This window comes from Mustela nivalis, assembly GCF_964662115.1.
Source record: "Mustela nivalis genome assembly, chromosome: X".
Classification (NCBI taxonomy): domain Eukaryota; kingdom Metazoa; phylum Chordata; class Mammalia; order Carnivora; family Mustelidae; genus Mustela; species Mustela nivalis.
The window spans coordinates 90,135,365-90,151,221 of record NC_139040.1 but is presented as its reverse complement, the minus strand read 5'-3'; the positions used below and the strand labels follow the sequence as shown (position 1 = coordinate 90,151,221).

The 15,857-nt window shown below is 45.4% G+C and overlaps 1 protein-coding gene and 1 pseudogene across 3 annotated transcripts in view; both read right to left on the bottom strand.

Annotated features, from left to right (window-relative positions):
- The window catches only part of SHROOM4 (shroom family member 4), a 215,647-nt gene extending 205,526 nt beyond the window's left edge, over positions 1 to 10,121 (bottom strand). The window contains exon 1 of one of the 2 annotated variants that reach the window (XM_082717168.1): positions 9,604 to 10,121. In XM_082717168.1, coding sequence (XP_082573294.1) covers positions 9,604 to 9,720 — 117 coding nt within the window. In that variant the 5' untranslated portion in view covers positions 9,721 to 10,121. The remainder of the gene's footprint in view (positions 1 to 9,603) is intronic. The other variant, XM_082717167.1, reaches the window with a different exon arrangement.
- Positions 10,122 to 13,352: 3,231 nt separating this feature from the next.
- Positions 13,353 to 14,389, bottom strand: LOC309855689 (small ribosomal subunit protein uS2 pseudogene; annotated as a pseudogene). Its single transcript has one exon. The product of its transcript is annotated as a small ribosomal subunit protein uS2 pseudogene (transcript).
- Positions 14,390 to 15,857: the final 1,468 nt, after the last annotated feature.

The following is a 15,857-nucleotide window of genomic DNA, read 5'->3' as shown; positions in this document are numbered from 1 at the left end:
TATTTAATTTCTCTATTTCATTTCTTTCCCCAACCCCCAGCCTCATATTCTTATCCAGTTCTTTTTTTTTTCTTTCTCTTTCATTCATTCATCTATGTAAACACGGTATTATGGAAAGAATCTGGGATTTGGAGTCAGACAGATATAAATTTCAATGCCAGCTTTTCTACTTCTGGTATGTCTTAGACTCTATTATTTCACTTCCCCGAGCCTCAGTCCCCTCATCTGCACAGTGAAGACATCAGTATCTACCCTAAAGAGTTACTGCAGAAATTAAATGGGAAAACATGTAAAACACTAGAAGCAGCAGGATTTGTGACACAGCGCATCTATTACCTCTCCCAGTACTCCATGTCTAGGCCTCGACTTCCCTTTGAGTTTAAGAGGCACATGTATGCCAGTGGAGTTTCCAGGGTCTCGCCTTGTCCACATTGCAGCCTGTTGTCTTGATACTCCTTGACTGCAAACTGAAACTCATGCAGAGCTCCAAACTCTGTCAAGCCCTCCAAAGAACATGAGAATCAAGACCTTGTTACTCACCCCTGAGGCTCCAACATGTCATCACTCACCCTCTCAGTCAGAGAAGATGCCATCAAATGCTGCCTACCTGCAGTAGTTTTCATGAGAGCTTTTACTTAACATCAAACACAAGCAAAAAGAAATGGAAAACAGCAAGGCAGATCAACAAAGACAAAGCTTTAGCTTGTCATCTTCTCATAAGCAAAGATGGGGCTGCAGCCATGAGATTCTAACCCCTTTCCAGAATAACAAGTTGAACCAGCTTTACTCCCAGGTCTACCTTGTATCACCCCCAACCCCCAACCCCAAAAGAAAAAAAAAATCCATTTCTGATGGACCGTGAAAGGCAGTATAGAAGAACCATTCAAAAGTTCCCTGCCAGAGGCTCAGGAAGAGAGCCGAGCATACAGCTGGGATTCTGCTGAGTGGCACAAGGGTGGGGGCCAGAAGACACCACAAAGGGTCTGCCCATCACTGGGCTTAACCCTTGATCTTGTCAAATGAGTCCCACTTCTCACATTCCTCACAGATGTAACATTAAAAGACTTGAGTGAAAGTTAACAGACCATGCCTCATGCCATCCCTAAAAACATACCAGGAAACAGCCACTTCTGGAAAGATAGGAAGTAGTAGTGTGGAGAAATGCCATGCACTGTAACGATTGCCTGCTGTCGGTTGCCATGCACACTTCCACAGCCCAGACCAGGCAAGGATCCTGGAGCCCTTCACAACCCTTCAACAAAGCAGAGGCTTGCCCCACAGAGAGTCTGAGAAGAAACAGGAGGGTACGGAGAGGTGAAACAGCATAGCAAGATTACTCTGCAAGTGGATGAAAAAGTATCAGGAAGGCAGCAAAGGGCCCGTCCTCTTCTGCAACAGGATAGAGAGGAGACACAGGGTGAGAATCTATCCCTCTGATCCAGCTATCAATTTGCTAAGTGTCTTCAAACTTTATCAACCTTAACTCTATGAGCTTCTCTTACCCCCATTCATCCCCCACCAGAAGCATGGCTGAGCCAAAAGGGACGAAGTTGGTGCAGCAGACTAGAAGGGCCCTCTGTGACCAAAGGAGAAAAAAGGTTGGGTTTTGGAAAGAGGGCAGAGCAGCCAATGAATGAACAAAGAAGCAATGGCACTTGAATGAGCCAGTCCAAAATGTAGGCCTCAAGCAACTGGTGCTGATGGGCGGGGACTGGGAAGCAAAGACTGGACAGGAAAGAAGGGCAGCCTGGATGCCCATAAAATGTGTCTGCTGCTACTATGCAGTGCTCATTCTGTGACCCAGTACAGTCACAGACTTGTGCTGAATGAGGAGGGAGTGGAGGTGAAGTCAAAGGGGAGGGGCTAGTCACTTTGAGAAACCAAGTCATCTTGATCTTTGCAAGTTTGGTGCCCAACCAGTATGGCTATGAGCCCAAGTAAACATGCCAGTGTGATGTGAGGAAGAACGGATCATCCCTTGCAAAATTAATGCCCAAGACAATCTTTCCACTTGGCCTGCCTGTTTACACTGGATGTGGCAAAAGGGTGTAAGGAGATGAAACTCTACCCCATCCCAGTCACTGGAATACAATCTTTAGCCAGGAAAAGGAAAGATCTCAACTTATTCATTAGTGACTTAGTTGAAGTCTGTCTGAAGAGAATTTTTCAGGAGAGCACCAGGAGACAAAAATCTGGCTGCATGGAAATTGAGTGAAAGTGACCTAGGTATCAACATAAGCAATCACTGTTTGAAAGGTAACTGGTAAGCCTGGGGCTCAATTTTGGAGAAAAACTGAACCATATATACACTGTGCACACACACCGCATCTGAGCATCAGGAATAGGAACACACTGATAGGAGTAGAAACCCCCAACCCACCCAGGTCTGTGTAACAGAGATTGTGGAGCACTTGCCCCTAACTTATGAATAAATTGTTCTCCAAGAAAACCCTTTTTGTGAATAAACAGCTTGGAGCTTTGGATAGTTTCCTATAGGCAGAATATTGGAAAAGAGCTTAATCCTCATTATTATGGAAGGATGAGAGGCCTGGAAAAGAGACAGTGGAAGGCTAGGAAACGTGCCTTTCTGACACAGTGTTTTTGACAGTGGCTAAATTCACAGCAGTTCTGGAGAGGCCAATTTAAAGATTTTATTTATTTGTTTGTCAGAGGACAGAGAGAGAGAGAAAGAAGGGAGAAGCAAGGGGAATGGCAGGCAGAGGAGAAAGCAGGCTCCCCACTGAGCAAGGAGCCCAATGCCGGGCTCGATCCCAGGACCCCAATGCAGGGCTCGATCCCAGGACCCTGGGATCATGACCTGAGCTGAAGGCAGAGGCTTAACCCACTGAGCCACCCTGGTGCCCCTGGAGAGGCTTGTTTAATCCATGGGGTATGACTTATGAAATTATATTGATAATACAGTCCCAGATCAGGGCTTTAGGAGCAAGAAAAAAATATCTGCCCAACTTAGGTGTCAAACTGGTAGATGTGAGGGGCCTGCAGAGACAAGGCTGGGGTGCAAGGCCTCCAGCAGCAGTGACTCTTATGGGTATTCCAGGTATAGACAGAAGATCTCAGAACCCAGGGCTGGCAGCAACAGCAGGAGTTTTGCACCCCATGCCAGTGGTGATGTGCAGGGAGATGAATATCTGTCAAGGGGTTGGGACATAGACCGCTGTATCTAAATTCCTCCATAAGGGCTCTGTAAGTTGGAGACTATGTCACACAGTCAGCATCTTCAATCTTGGAGACACCGATTTTTCTCAGAAGGAGAAAATTCAGGGCAGAGAGGTTACTCCTACAAATTCCAAGCCAAAAGCTGATAAAAAATAAAATAAATCTGATCTTCTAAAGTTCTGATTTTGACACTCTTCATTAAACTCTATTTCTTCTATGATACAACTTCCTTCTCTGTAACTTTTTATATAAACATGTATGTTCCTTGAGGTCAGAGCTTGTATCTTCTCTCATCTTGCTTAGAACACTTCTCTCAACACTATCCTGGGCTAGGCATGGGGCTGGGGCAACTCTAAAGAAACAATAAGAGATGAAATATGTCCCTCCCAAATCTATTACATGGATGTCTCAGATGTCTAGGTAAAGGTCTTTGGCAGGTAAGGCTTAGCAGCAACAAAGTACTCCCACTAAAAGGTTCTGCTTGACACAGGGTCTTTGTATGGCATGGATATACCAGAAAGAGCCACAGTGATCTTCAGCTTTATTGTTTTTTCTTTGTTTTGTTTGTTTGTTTGTTTGTTTGTTTTTTTAAGGATCCAACTCAACCTTGGTCAGACTCTTCTAACTTACTGTATTCAGCTGCAGGCTCCATAGCTCAAGAGGAACAGGGACAGGCTGGAGTGCATCCAGAGTGGGAGGAGGAAATGGGAGAGGAGGCTAGATCTCAGATGCCAGTAAGGAATAGCTGAAATTGCTAGGGCTCTTCAGCCTAAAAAGGTGAGACAAGCGGACATAGTCTTGTGACTTTGGACCCGAGACAAAGAGAAAGCATTCTTGTTTTGTGTGGTCCCAGAAGGTAGGGCTAGGACCCCCTGGATAGAAGGTAGAGGGATGATGATTGCCACTCAGCATATGAAAAATTGTCTACAGTCAACTGGCTAAGAAGAGAGTGAACTCCCCACATGAGCATAAGACAACAAACTCAGAGCTACTAGACTGAAGGCTAATGGACTGGTTAAGATTAAGTCCTGGAAACCCCCCAAAGGCCCTCTTGACTCTGAGAATCTGTGATTCTAGACCTCCTCCAAGAATAGCATTGGATTAGCAGCCCTGAGTCAAGGCTGTCCTTTGGTACTTGATGGGGGTGGGAAAATTATTCACTTTCCTCAGATGGGTTAGCATCTTTTCCACCGTGGTTATGAAGAAACCTAACTATAAAAACTGTGATGGTCCTTCTAGATAAACCACTCCACAAACTCCAGTCTCAAGCCTGAGTCTCTTTTTTCTCTTAAAAAAGAAATTCCTGGGAGGGGGTTGGGGAGAGCAAAAGGGGAAATCATTTAAAAAAATTTTTTCAAGGGACAACGCTCAAATGTCTTCCAGCTGGAGTTGAATTATTTTCTTTGTCTGAGGTTTTGGAATGGGAAAATCCTCTAACAGGCTTGGCCTTTTTCACTTTAGGGAGCACATGTCTGGATCTCAATAGGGTACCAAGTATATTATGACAGCCAGCAGGCCCCGAAATAGTGTGCCCCCAAAGCTCAGCCAAGGGTTACCAGATATACCACCTGTCTTTCTTGCTCTACCTCCCTCCAAACTTCTTTGTATCTTCCTGGAGGGATTCCTCCTCCAGGTCTCCAAATGCCTGCTACTCTCTGGGACAGTTGAGGTAATGAGACCCTAGATACCTTTGCTGATTCTAGAGGCAGATGAGGGGGGCACTAATGTAAGTACCTAGGCTGGACTAAGTTCCCAAGAAGCACACCCCATGAAGGTCCCTTTGTGAATGTCAAGCTCTGGTCTGGGGTGGGCCTTGCCTGTAACACAACTATGAAGGCTTCATAGGAACTACTGCTTCTCATATACCATTACCTCTGCAGCCAGCAAGAACTCTAACTCACAAATTTACTGCCAGCCAAAGATGGCCTCAATCTGACTTAACCCACGTCCTCTTGAAATTTCAACTGCCTCTTTGTGTGCTTCTTCTAGAAATAAGGTCATGGTGGGGATGGGGAGGAGGATGGGAGGGAACTAAAAACAATGTAAAGAGCATGTCCTGCCATCTTCCTAGGCTAAAGATGGCAAACAGTATGAGAGTTTTCCCAATTCATTCTCACGTCATCTTTAATAATAAAGATGGGACAGGTATGCCCACACCCATTTAGCAAATAGGCATTTAGGTCTAGAGAGGGTAAAATGACATAGCAACAGCAATGCACAGCAAGTGGAGGAGGTGAAGTTTCCTTCTCCTCCAAGCTACTCTCTCATCCCACTCTACTTTGTTCTGGAGCAGTCCGGAACAAAGCCCCCACTTGCTTCATTGTGCCTGAGGGAGAATGCCGCTGAAAAATGGGCCAGGAATAAGGCAAATATGTAGGATAAGCCTGTCTTCTCCTCCCCAATTTTTCTCCTTCTCCTGGATCCCCACTGATCTCCACCCCCAATTTCCCCCCACCCTCAGCCAACCTCAGACACATTTCCAAGGACTCACAATGAGTATAGAAACTTCATGCTATGGTCAGTAACTCTCTCTGTCTCTGTCCATCTGTCTCTCTTTCTCTCTACCTTTCGCTCTCTCTCTCTCTCTCTCTCACACACACACACACACACACACGCATCACAGAAGGCTAAAATTTGAATATCTGAGTCCTCTGAGAAGCTCTATTTGATGCAGAATCATTGCTGCCAGAACCTTGGAAAGGTCACCCATCCCCATAGAATATATTTTCCAGTACAGGGAGCCAACTTCATGGATGACTGTCTACACTGTAGAGGGGGACCCCTAGGTAACAAACCAGATAAATATGATTAGAAGAGAATCTCTACTTTATCCAAACAGGATTCCTGGGCCAATGAGGTAGTATAAGATGCTAACCTAAGGAATTAATAACACCAAGTTCATGGGCCCAAGTCCCTTGTGGGTTATGTTTCTTTGGAAACATCACAATGTACAGGGAAATCATAAGACATCCCTTAACACTTGGGATAATCAATAGCAGGGGTTTTTTTTTTAATTTCCTCTTTCTTTCTCACCAAATTGTGAGAAGACTACACCAGTCTCCTAAAACTTGGGCAGCTGAATTTCCTACATTTGAGGAACTCACAGGAGCCAGTAGGAATCAACCATTTCCCAACCTGATCATTTCCTGGTCCAAAGGTTCTCCCATGACAAATACGAGGTAGCCTTTTACATTCTCTGTGATCTTTCCCCACTAATCACCCTTTCTCAAATCCATCCACTCCTGAGAGTGGCAAGCTATCTCTAAGCATGTATTCCACACCAGACTCCAACTGTTTTTTTCCATGACACCAAAGGAGGTCCTCCAGCATTTCCCACCATGATTCTTACACCTTACCTCTTTCTCTGCCTGACCTGAGATCCTCACAGTGATTTGGAAGCACTAAAATAGTCCTCTCCTCCTCCTTGACTTCAGCAAGGAGTGTCTGTAATCCAGTTCCTCACCTACTGTGGAACCACAGGCTGGTGTGGAAAGAGTCACTGGGAGAGCTGTCAAGACTAGATACACCCATGAATGGTACTGCCCCATGGCCCTTCACAAACTGCAGTACTACCAGAAGAATCAAGAAACTCTCCAAGTGGTAGAAAATATGACGGACTTGGACCCTAGCCCTGATTCACTGTATGGCAGACCTAGACGAGCCACTCAGGGCATCATGGCCTCAGTTTTTCCATCCATTTCTCCACAACCTTCCCTGACTGTCTCCCAGGGTGACTGGAAGAGGCTTATGAAATAAGGGATATGGAAACACCATATAAATAGTAACACTGTATGCAAATGGAACAAAGCTTCATCTTCATTCCACAACCCTTCTGAGAAGAAAAGGGCCAGAGCTAGCATCAAAGATTGCCAGCTGGGCTGTCAGTCTTATTTAAAGACCACCCACTTGAACCTTGTAATAGACATGAGGACAACTAAGCCCACGGAGGGCAAGTGATGCACTCAGGATCTCAAAGCTAATGAGTGGCAGAGCAGGGGCTAGAACCCAAGGTTCCAATCTGCCATTACAATTCTCTTTCTACGGCCTTCCATCCCATCTGCATGTGTGTGCAGACTGATGTTATTTTCGAGAAGAAAACTGTATTGTTCTGAAGGAAGAGGAAACAAAACTAAGTCAGAAAAATGAAAAAAGGACTAATGAACTATGCCACACAGTGTCTTAGCAAGAAAAAAATACAGGCAATCACTGCACTTTAAAAAAAATAGTATGGCCCCTTTACACAATGTTGGGGCTAACTAGGTTATATACAACTGGCTTTTACTGCAAGGTGCCAGGCTGTTTGAGAGGAATAGGATAAATGATTTTACCCCCTGCATACCTAAATGTGTGTAATAATGAGTTTTCATATAATAGGGGTCAACTGTATGTTCAGCAGAAAGGGAATCATTAAAAGGCACCCTGCCTCTCAACACACGAGTCACTTCCTCAACAGCTTGGCCAAGGAAACCCTCATCTACCCTCAAATAATCCCCCAGCCAGACCACAAATTGCTGGCTGCCCCATACTTAGTAACACCCCCTGCTATGCTCAGCACGGGCTCACAAAACAATCCAGGGCCATAGCAGTAAGCACTCTCTGGGGCGCTTCTCAGGATGGCTCAGCCCCAGAGAGAGGTGAAAAATGACCTCTCCAAGATAGGCTGTCCAAGCAGACTGGAAATTCTGTGGATGGTGTAAGGAGAAAAAGAAAGGGAGGAACTGCCAGACCATGGACGAGTGCATAGCCCATTCTGACCTTGGTGGAAAGAGGGGAGAGAGGAGACTGATTAGAAGAAATTCCTGAAGGTCAGGATTCTCGCCTCCCCAAAATGGTTGTTTGAGAGTGTTGCTGTTTTCTTTGCCTTTTTTTTTTTTTTTGGAAAAAAAAAAAAAAAGCTTATTAACTCCCTCCAGAGAATATTGAAGGGAGAGTGCCTTAAGAGGGGACGTGACAATGAGTGACAAAGGCATCTCAGGGTGCTTCCAAATACATGACCACTGTGGGGAAGGGAGGGCCGGATGAAGATAGGGGTTGGTTATTGGTGTTTCAAGAGGCCAAAGACTCCAGGTTTCCCCGACAGCTCCTCAAAGTTTTCCCTCAGGTACCTGAGACTGCTCAAGCTGACTGGTACACCCCACGGCAATACTCCAGGGTTCCTAAGAGGGTGGGCCCCAAGGCCTGAAGGACCTCTCCACTGCAAGTTAACTAGTACGTCCAGTACAAGGGGAGATGGCAGCACAGGTTACTGGGGCATGTGGTAGGGCACTGGCCACCCCCTGCTGAGATGTGACCTCCCTTACAAAGCCCCCAAAATAGTGACATTTGTTCCCTGCTGAGAAGCCACACATTTCTATCTCCAGCCCAAACCCACGTCTACAACCTCAACTGCAATTTGAGTGGGTTGGAAGGGGAAGAGTTTTTCAGATTTGAGCACTTAAGAGAAACAAAAACAAAACACACACAAAAAAACCGGGAGGAAGTTCGACGAGTTCCTTCCCTTGGCAATCTGGCGTCTCAAGGTGAATGGCCCTACAAATCTCTCTTCCCGGTAACAGCCCCCGCGGCCCCCACAGCCCCACACCTCTACCGGGGATGGCTCCTTCGCAGGGAGGTGAAGGCGGGGGGGCGGGTTCCTGGAGCACTCAGGAGAGCTCCTCTCCCCTGTCCTCCGCTGCAACTTGGCTTCCAGCAGATCACAACCTCCTAAAACAAACAAACCCTGGCGGCGGCGGCGGCGGCGGCGGCTCCAGCACAGCTGCGCTCCATGGCGCAAAAGTTTCCTCCACACTTCTCAACGTGCAGGAAATCTCGCCGGCGCTGAGGCAGGACTCCGGAGGGAGGGAAAGGCCGAGCCGAACCGGCAGGAGGAACGTCCGGCTGCTGAATGGATGTGCGCGCGTCCGGCCGTGGGAAGTGAGGCTGACGAAAGCCACCAGTGCCTCATCTCCGTTCCCACACCAGACCCTCGCCCTGCAACCTGCCCGGTTGGGACGACCCGCTGGTTGGCGGAGGCGCCAACGCTGCTAAGAGAGCTGCCAAGTGCCGCTGCCCGTCCCCCAGGGGCGCGGGAACTTCCAAGGAGAAACCCCCACCAGCCACCACTTCCTCCAGCTCAAACTGAGGGGAGCAACCGCCCCGATGTGGAGGAGCAAAAAACTGCCCCCAGAGCCTCCCGAGTGTGTGCGCACAGGGCTCTTAGCCCCGGGCCAGCAATGCTCCCACCCGTGCTCCCGCCACCCGTCAGGGGTGTCTGCGCCTGGGCTGGCGGCAAGACCCCTCTGTTCCGCTAATGCTCCACAGGAGGGCTTTCACTCCCAGCCCCACCGAGTTTCGAAGTTGATTTGAGGGCCGCGTCCCGCGGCAGCCTGCGCACCCGCTAGTCCATTCAAAGTTGGGCACCACTGGAACAGAGGCGCCAGTTCTTACCTTAGACACCGTGAGCGGTTCGCAGTGTTCCAGACCCCCCTTAAGGGTGAAGCCCCAGGGCGCCCCCCCTTGCAGCTGCACAGGGACGTACTGGAAGGACCCAGGCCGGTTCTCCATCCTCGGCTTGACTCAGGCGCCGCGGGGCTCCTTTTCCGCGGGGGCTACGTTGCCTCCGCCCCCAGCAGCTCCGCCACCATCGCCCTCCAGCGCTACGCCACCCCGCACCGCCCTGCTCCGCCTACTCTGCCGGCTGGAGACGCTCGGGCAGCGGGCGAGCGCGAGGAGGAAATGACACGGAGCTGGAGAAAGGGGGAGAGAGGGAGGAGGGAAAGGAGAAGGAAAAAAAAAAGAAAAGAAAAGAAAGAAGGAGAGGCGGAGGGATAGCGCGTAATGGACAAGAAAACGGAGCAATGGGGAGGAGCAGTCAGTGGGACCTCGCCTATAGGATCGCTGGGGAGCAGGCGCGAGGCAAGGCCTCACATCAATTGTTACATTGTTTCATTCAAGCTGCTCCCCCCACTTTGGTCCTCCTCCTTATGGCTGGGTTCTCCGCCCCTCCAGCCAGCGGAGGAGGGAGGTGAAAGTCGTTAGTGTGGATAGCCCGCGTGGCCAAGTGGGCTGAAACGCTGGCTTCCCTATTAGCGCGTTCATGTTTCTCTGACTGCCTTTTTCTTCTGAAGGTCCCCAAACCGGGTCCTGGGAGGGTTATAAGGCTGCTAATTTGTGGACTTTGCCTAGAGGGATGGAAAGTGGAGTAAGCAGGCCAGCGAACACAGTGGGGCTGTGTGTGTAGGCTGCTCAATGTGTATGCACTAGGTGTGTGGGGTCATTATGAAACATTGCCCCGGAGCATAGTTTAAATAAACACTTTGAGGATGCCCCCTGCCCGGGCTTAGCCACACCCTGGCTCAGCGCTGGCGTCTGTGGGTAGCACTGTGCTTGTGTATGTTCCAATCCGGAGTTTCTGGCACGGCCTTGCACTTGCCCCACTGAGATGACCAAGCCAGAAATCAGCAAACTGCTAGCAGATTAGTAGTATTGTTTCCACTTCTAAACAAACCTATAGGAAAGAGCATCCATTGATAAGATGGCCAATTAACAGTGTTGTGCAGCTTTTAGACAGGATCCAGACATTTCTTCTCATCTGTTCATGCTCCAGGCTGTAGTTTTTGAGCTGGGCATTTAGAACAGACCAAACACACACACACACACACACAGTAATAGTCTCAAAAAGTGAACCTGTTATTAAATCTTATGCTGATTTCTCGGTCTTGACCCAGACAAGTTCCCTACTCTCCCTGAGGTATTGTCTCTAGAGCCACGTGCAGGCAGTACGTTTTTCAAAGGGCCTCACTCTAGCAGGGAAAGTTTTGACAACTCCGTTGTGACTCAAGGGGCTCTTCCACTGCCTCTTGCCTGTTCTGTCTCTTGCCCTTTTCCTGTAGAGCTTGTTCCTCATCACCAAAGGACACACTGTGGCTCCCTGCCTTCTACAGTCGGCTTTCTGTGGACAAGGTTCCCACTCTTTACTACTCTTCCCTCACCTGTCAGACTCTTCCCCTTGCCTGCTGTGTACCCTGGCAGGCCAATGAAACTTCTCTCATGGGCCTCCTTCCCTCCCTCCCCCAATCATTCCTTCTCAGCCTTCTAAACTGTCTGCATGATATGATGCTGACCTGACTTTTCTTTAATAAAACTGCAATTTGGGTGTTTATAGCCTCCCTTTTTAAAGTCCTTAGATATGATTCACAGAGGAAACCACCTTCAATCTTTTAGACTTCTAGCCTACAAAAACCATTTCGATCATGGTCACTGTTTTGCATTCCCCCTCCTAGAAAGCAGAAAACTTGAGAAAATGGCATCTCAATTTCTTGACTCTTAGTTTTGTGTCAAACTATGACATTCATTTACTCGATCCCATCTTGAAACTGAATTGAAACTGATTTTTTTTCCTTTTTGTGATAAGACTCTAATCTTCATGATTATTCCTTGGTGGAACTCAGCATGTTTCAGTCTTAACATATTGAAATCTGCAAATCTCAGTTCACAGAATAGGTAGTCATCACTCAAGGTCTACTAGAATTATGTGTCTAGACTAGAGGAAGAAGTGTGGAAGAAGGAGACACATATATGAGTCCTGGCCTTGTCACTAACTAGATGGGTGACCTTGGGCAAATCACTAAACTATTTTTAGTTTCATTTTCTTCTTTTGTAAACTTCAGCTAGTAAACCCTAAACTATCCATCTCCCGGGTCTGTTGAAGGCTAAAATGAAATAATACATATGAAAACACTATGTCTTCTTGCACTCTTCATTTTATCCTTTTTACTAATTACTGCATAAATTACATAGCCCCTGGTGCAAAGAGCACATAAATAGACATTTTGAACATCAGATGGCTAGATAATGTTGCTTCTTTACTGATAAAAATCACTGCTAGTAGCAGGGATCTTATTCTTCCTTCCAGTTAGTGAGAGCATTATTATGTGGTAGAAAGGGTACTGGGTAGAATTTGAGATGCCTAGTTTCTAAGCTGGTTCTGCTGTTAAATTGCTGTGTGAAAGTAAAAGGATCACACCCCATCTCTGTAAATTGAAGGGATTGAGCTACTTGATTTCTTAAGTTTCTTTACAGTTGGCAAATTCTATGACTACGTCCCAGCAAAGGGTTAAAAAGAGCATATGTGCAAACAAAGACTTGATGGTGGAGATGAAACAAGTGAAAATAAGTCGATGGAGAAGAATCCAGAGATGTTTTTCTGTGTGTGGGTGTGTGTGCGCACATGGTGTGTCCAACTAACAGATAATGAATGCACTCTAACGTATGTTAAATTGCCTGTGGAAAAAAAGGTGGAAAGTCCAGTAGGCAGGCAAAAATAGGAAACTGCATTATAAGAGAAGGGTGGTGATTGATAATACACATTTGGATTATAGCTGAAGCCATTTGGAGTGGATAATCTCACCCAGGGGTAGCACAATGATAAGAAAAGGGGGATTTAGATGGAATCTTGGATTATGCTAATATTTAAAAGTCAAGAAGGATCACAAAGAATCTATAAAGGAGCAGACAGAAGAGGTGGGCAAAAGGCCAATCAGCAGAAACAGGGAGAGAAATTAAAAACAAGTTGTTTACTTCCTCCTTATTAAAAAAAATCCTCACAAGTCTTTTCTTCATTAGAAATCTATTGACCAGTTTATCTTTTTGGAAGGAAAAAGACTAAAATAGCAGTCCTTCACTGAACTTTTTTTTTTTTTAACTTCCTTAGCTCCATCTTTTGTAAACTCAAATTTGAATACAATTTCCCTCATAAGAAGTGCCTCTAAATCCTTTCTGAACTAAGGATTCTTTTGAGCTTCTGGTGAAATCTATGCATTTCCTCCCTTAGAGAGCTACACATCATCATGCAATGTTATATTCAGTTTGAGCTGAGACTTATAGACCATAGCTTCAGAAACCTTGCTCTAATAAAATATAAATTTTTTTATTGTGGTAAAAAAAAAACACATTACATGAATACTACCCTCTTAATAAATTTTATTTATTTATTTATTTTCTCTTAACAAATTTGTAAAGTGTTCAGTATGGTATTGCTAAGTAAACTGCACAATGTTGTACAGTGAATCTCTAGAACATTTTCATCTTGCATGACTGAAACTTTATACCCACTGATCAGCAACACCCATTTCCACCTCTCCCCAAGCCCCTAGCAACCACCATTCCACTTTCTTTTTCTTTCTTTCTTTTTCTTTTCTTTCTTTTTTTTTTCTTTTTACTTTTACAAACTGTTTATTTTCCGTCAACCTTATTTCCATTTTGTTTGCCTTTGTGGAAGAGCAGCTTAAGACCACTCAGTGGTTGTTCCAACCCATTCAGTGGCTCGAGCAGTGGGGGCTGCAAACCAGTCTTCAGTGGCTGGCTGGGCGCTCCAGTCTTCAGAGGGAACTGCTGAGCAGACACAGAGCGCACCTGCACCACTTCAGACCAGTCTGCAACTGCAGGTTGAGTAGCCGTGAACTCAGGAGCTGGAGCCATCCATTCACCCTGGAGTTCTTCCTTGGTCACTGTCTTTTCAGCATGGGCCTGCTCTTCCTTTTCAGTCTCTTCAGGATCTCTGCAGAAGTAGAGATCAGGCATGACCTCCCACAGGTGTTCATGGGAAATGATGCCACACAGGCGCAGAACTTCCCTGGCCAGCATCCACCACAACAGACCCACAAAGCGAGCTCCCTTGTTGCAAGGGATGACAATGTCCACATAGCGCAGAGGAGAGTCTGTGTTACACAGAGCAATGGTCGGCAGGTTACCATAAGACGCCTCTGTGAGAGGCTGGTGGTCAGCCGTGGGATCAGTAACCACCAGAAGTCTGGGCTCTTGGAAGGCTGCATGGATCTGGTTAGTGAATGTTCCAGGAGGGAAGCGGCCAGCAATAGGAGCGGCTCCAGTAGCAGCAGCAAATTTCAGCACAGCTCACCGGCCAGTATTCCTGGGCGATATGACACTAACATAAGCTGGGTTTTTCAATGGCAACAATGGCACGAGCTGCCAGCAGAAGCTTCTCCCAGGTTCTCCTCAGATTTATGGTGTAGATACCATCACTTTTCCTTCTGTAGATATCCTCTTCCATCTGGAAGTCAAGGTTGGTGCCACCTAAATGGGTTCATGCTGCAAGGAATTTGAGGACATCCTCCTCCTCCTTTTGCAGGACATCAAGTGCTCCGGACATTGTGAAAGTTTCCTGTTAAGCTACGATGGGAACGCAAAACAACGCTGTATGGACCCTTCCCTAGGTAGCATGGAAAGCCCATTCTACTTTCTACTTCTATGAATTTGACTACTTTAGATACCTCATATAAATGGAATCTTGCAGTATTTGTCCTTTTGTGATTAGCTTATTTCACTTAGCCTAATGTCCTCAAGGTTCCTCCATATTGTAGCTTATGACAGTATCTCCTTTCCTTTAAAAGGTTGAATAATATTCTATTGTATGTACAAACCACATTTTCTTTAGGCATTTATCAGTCAGTGGGCATTTAGGTTGTTTCCACCTTTTGGCTATTGTGACTAATGATTCAGTGAACACAATAGTGCAAATCTCTCAACATCCTCTCTTAAATTCTTTTGAATAAATACCCACATGTGGGATTGCTGGCTCATTTGGTAGTTCTGTTATTAATTTTTTCAAGACTGTTTTCCATAGTGGCTACCCATTTTTACATTCTCACCAGCAGTACACAAAGATTACAATTTCATCACTTCTTTACCAACATTCATTGATAGAGATTTCTTTTTTTCAATAGTGTCCGTCATAACAGGTGTGATGTGATATGCATTTCATTTCCCTGATGATTAGTGATATTGAACTTCTTTTCATATACTTGTTAGATATTTGTATGTGTTCTTTGGATAACCATCTATTCAAATCCTTTGCCCATTTTTAGTCAAGTTTGTTGTTGTTTTCTCTTGAGTTGCAGAAGTTCTTTATATATTTGGGATATTAAGCCCTTATAAAACATATGCATTGCAAATATTTTCTCTCATTCTGTAGGATGCTTATCGTTTTGTTCTTTTTATCTGTTTATTTTGCAGTGCAGAAGCTTTTTATTTGATGTAGTCTTCACGTGTTTACTTTTGCTTTCCTTTCCTATGTTTTTGGTGTCACATCCAAGAAATCATTACCAAGACCAATGTCATGAAGATTTTCCCCATGTTTTCTTCCAGGAATGTTTTGGTTTCAAGTCATACATTTAAGTCTTTCATTTATTTTGAGGTGATTTTTGTGGGTGGTATAAGATAGGGGTCCAGGTTTCATCCTTTTGCATGTGGATATCCAATTTTCCCAACAGCATTTATTAAAGAGACTATCTTTTCCGCATTGTGCATTCTTGGCGCCCTTGTTAAAGATTAGTTGACCACATATGCTTGGATTTATTTTCTGGGGTTTCTATTCTATTCTGTTGATTTATGTGTCTATTTTTATGCCAGTATTATACTGTTTTGATTACTATAGCTTTGTAATACAGTTTGAAATTAGGAAATGTAATGCCTCCAGCTTTGCCCTTCTTTCTTAATATTGTGTGAGCTACTCAAGGTCTTTTGTAGTTCCATACAAATTTTAGGGTTTTTTTTTTCTCTTTATGTGAAAAAATGTCATTGGAATTTTGATAGAGATTGTATTGAATCTATAGATTGGGTTATATAGACATCACATGTATTTATTTAAAGAGCTCACATATATAATTGAAATAATGTTTCAA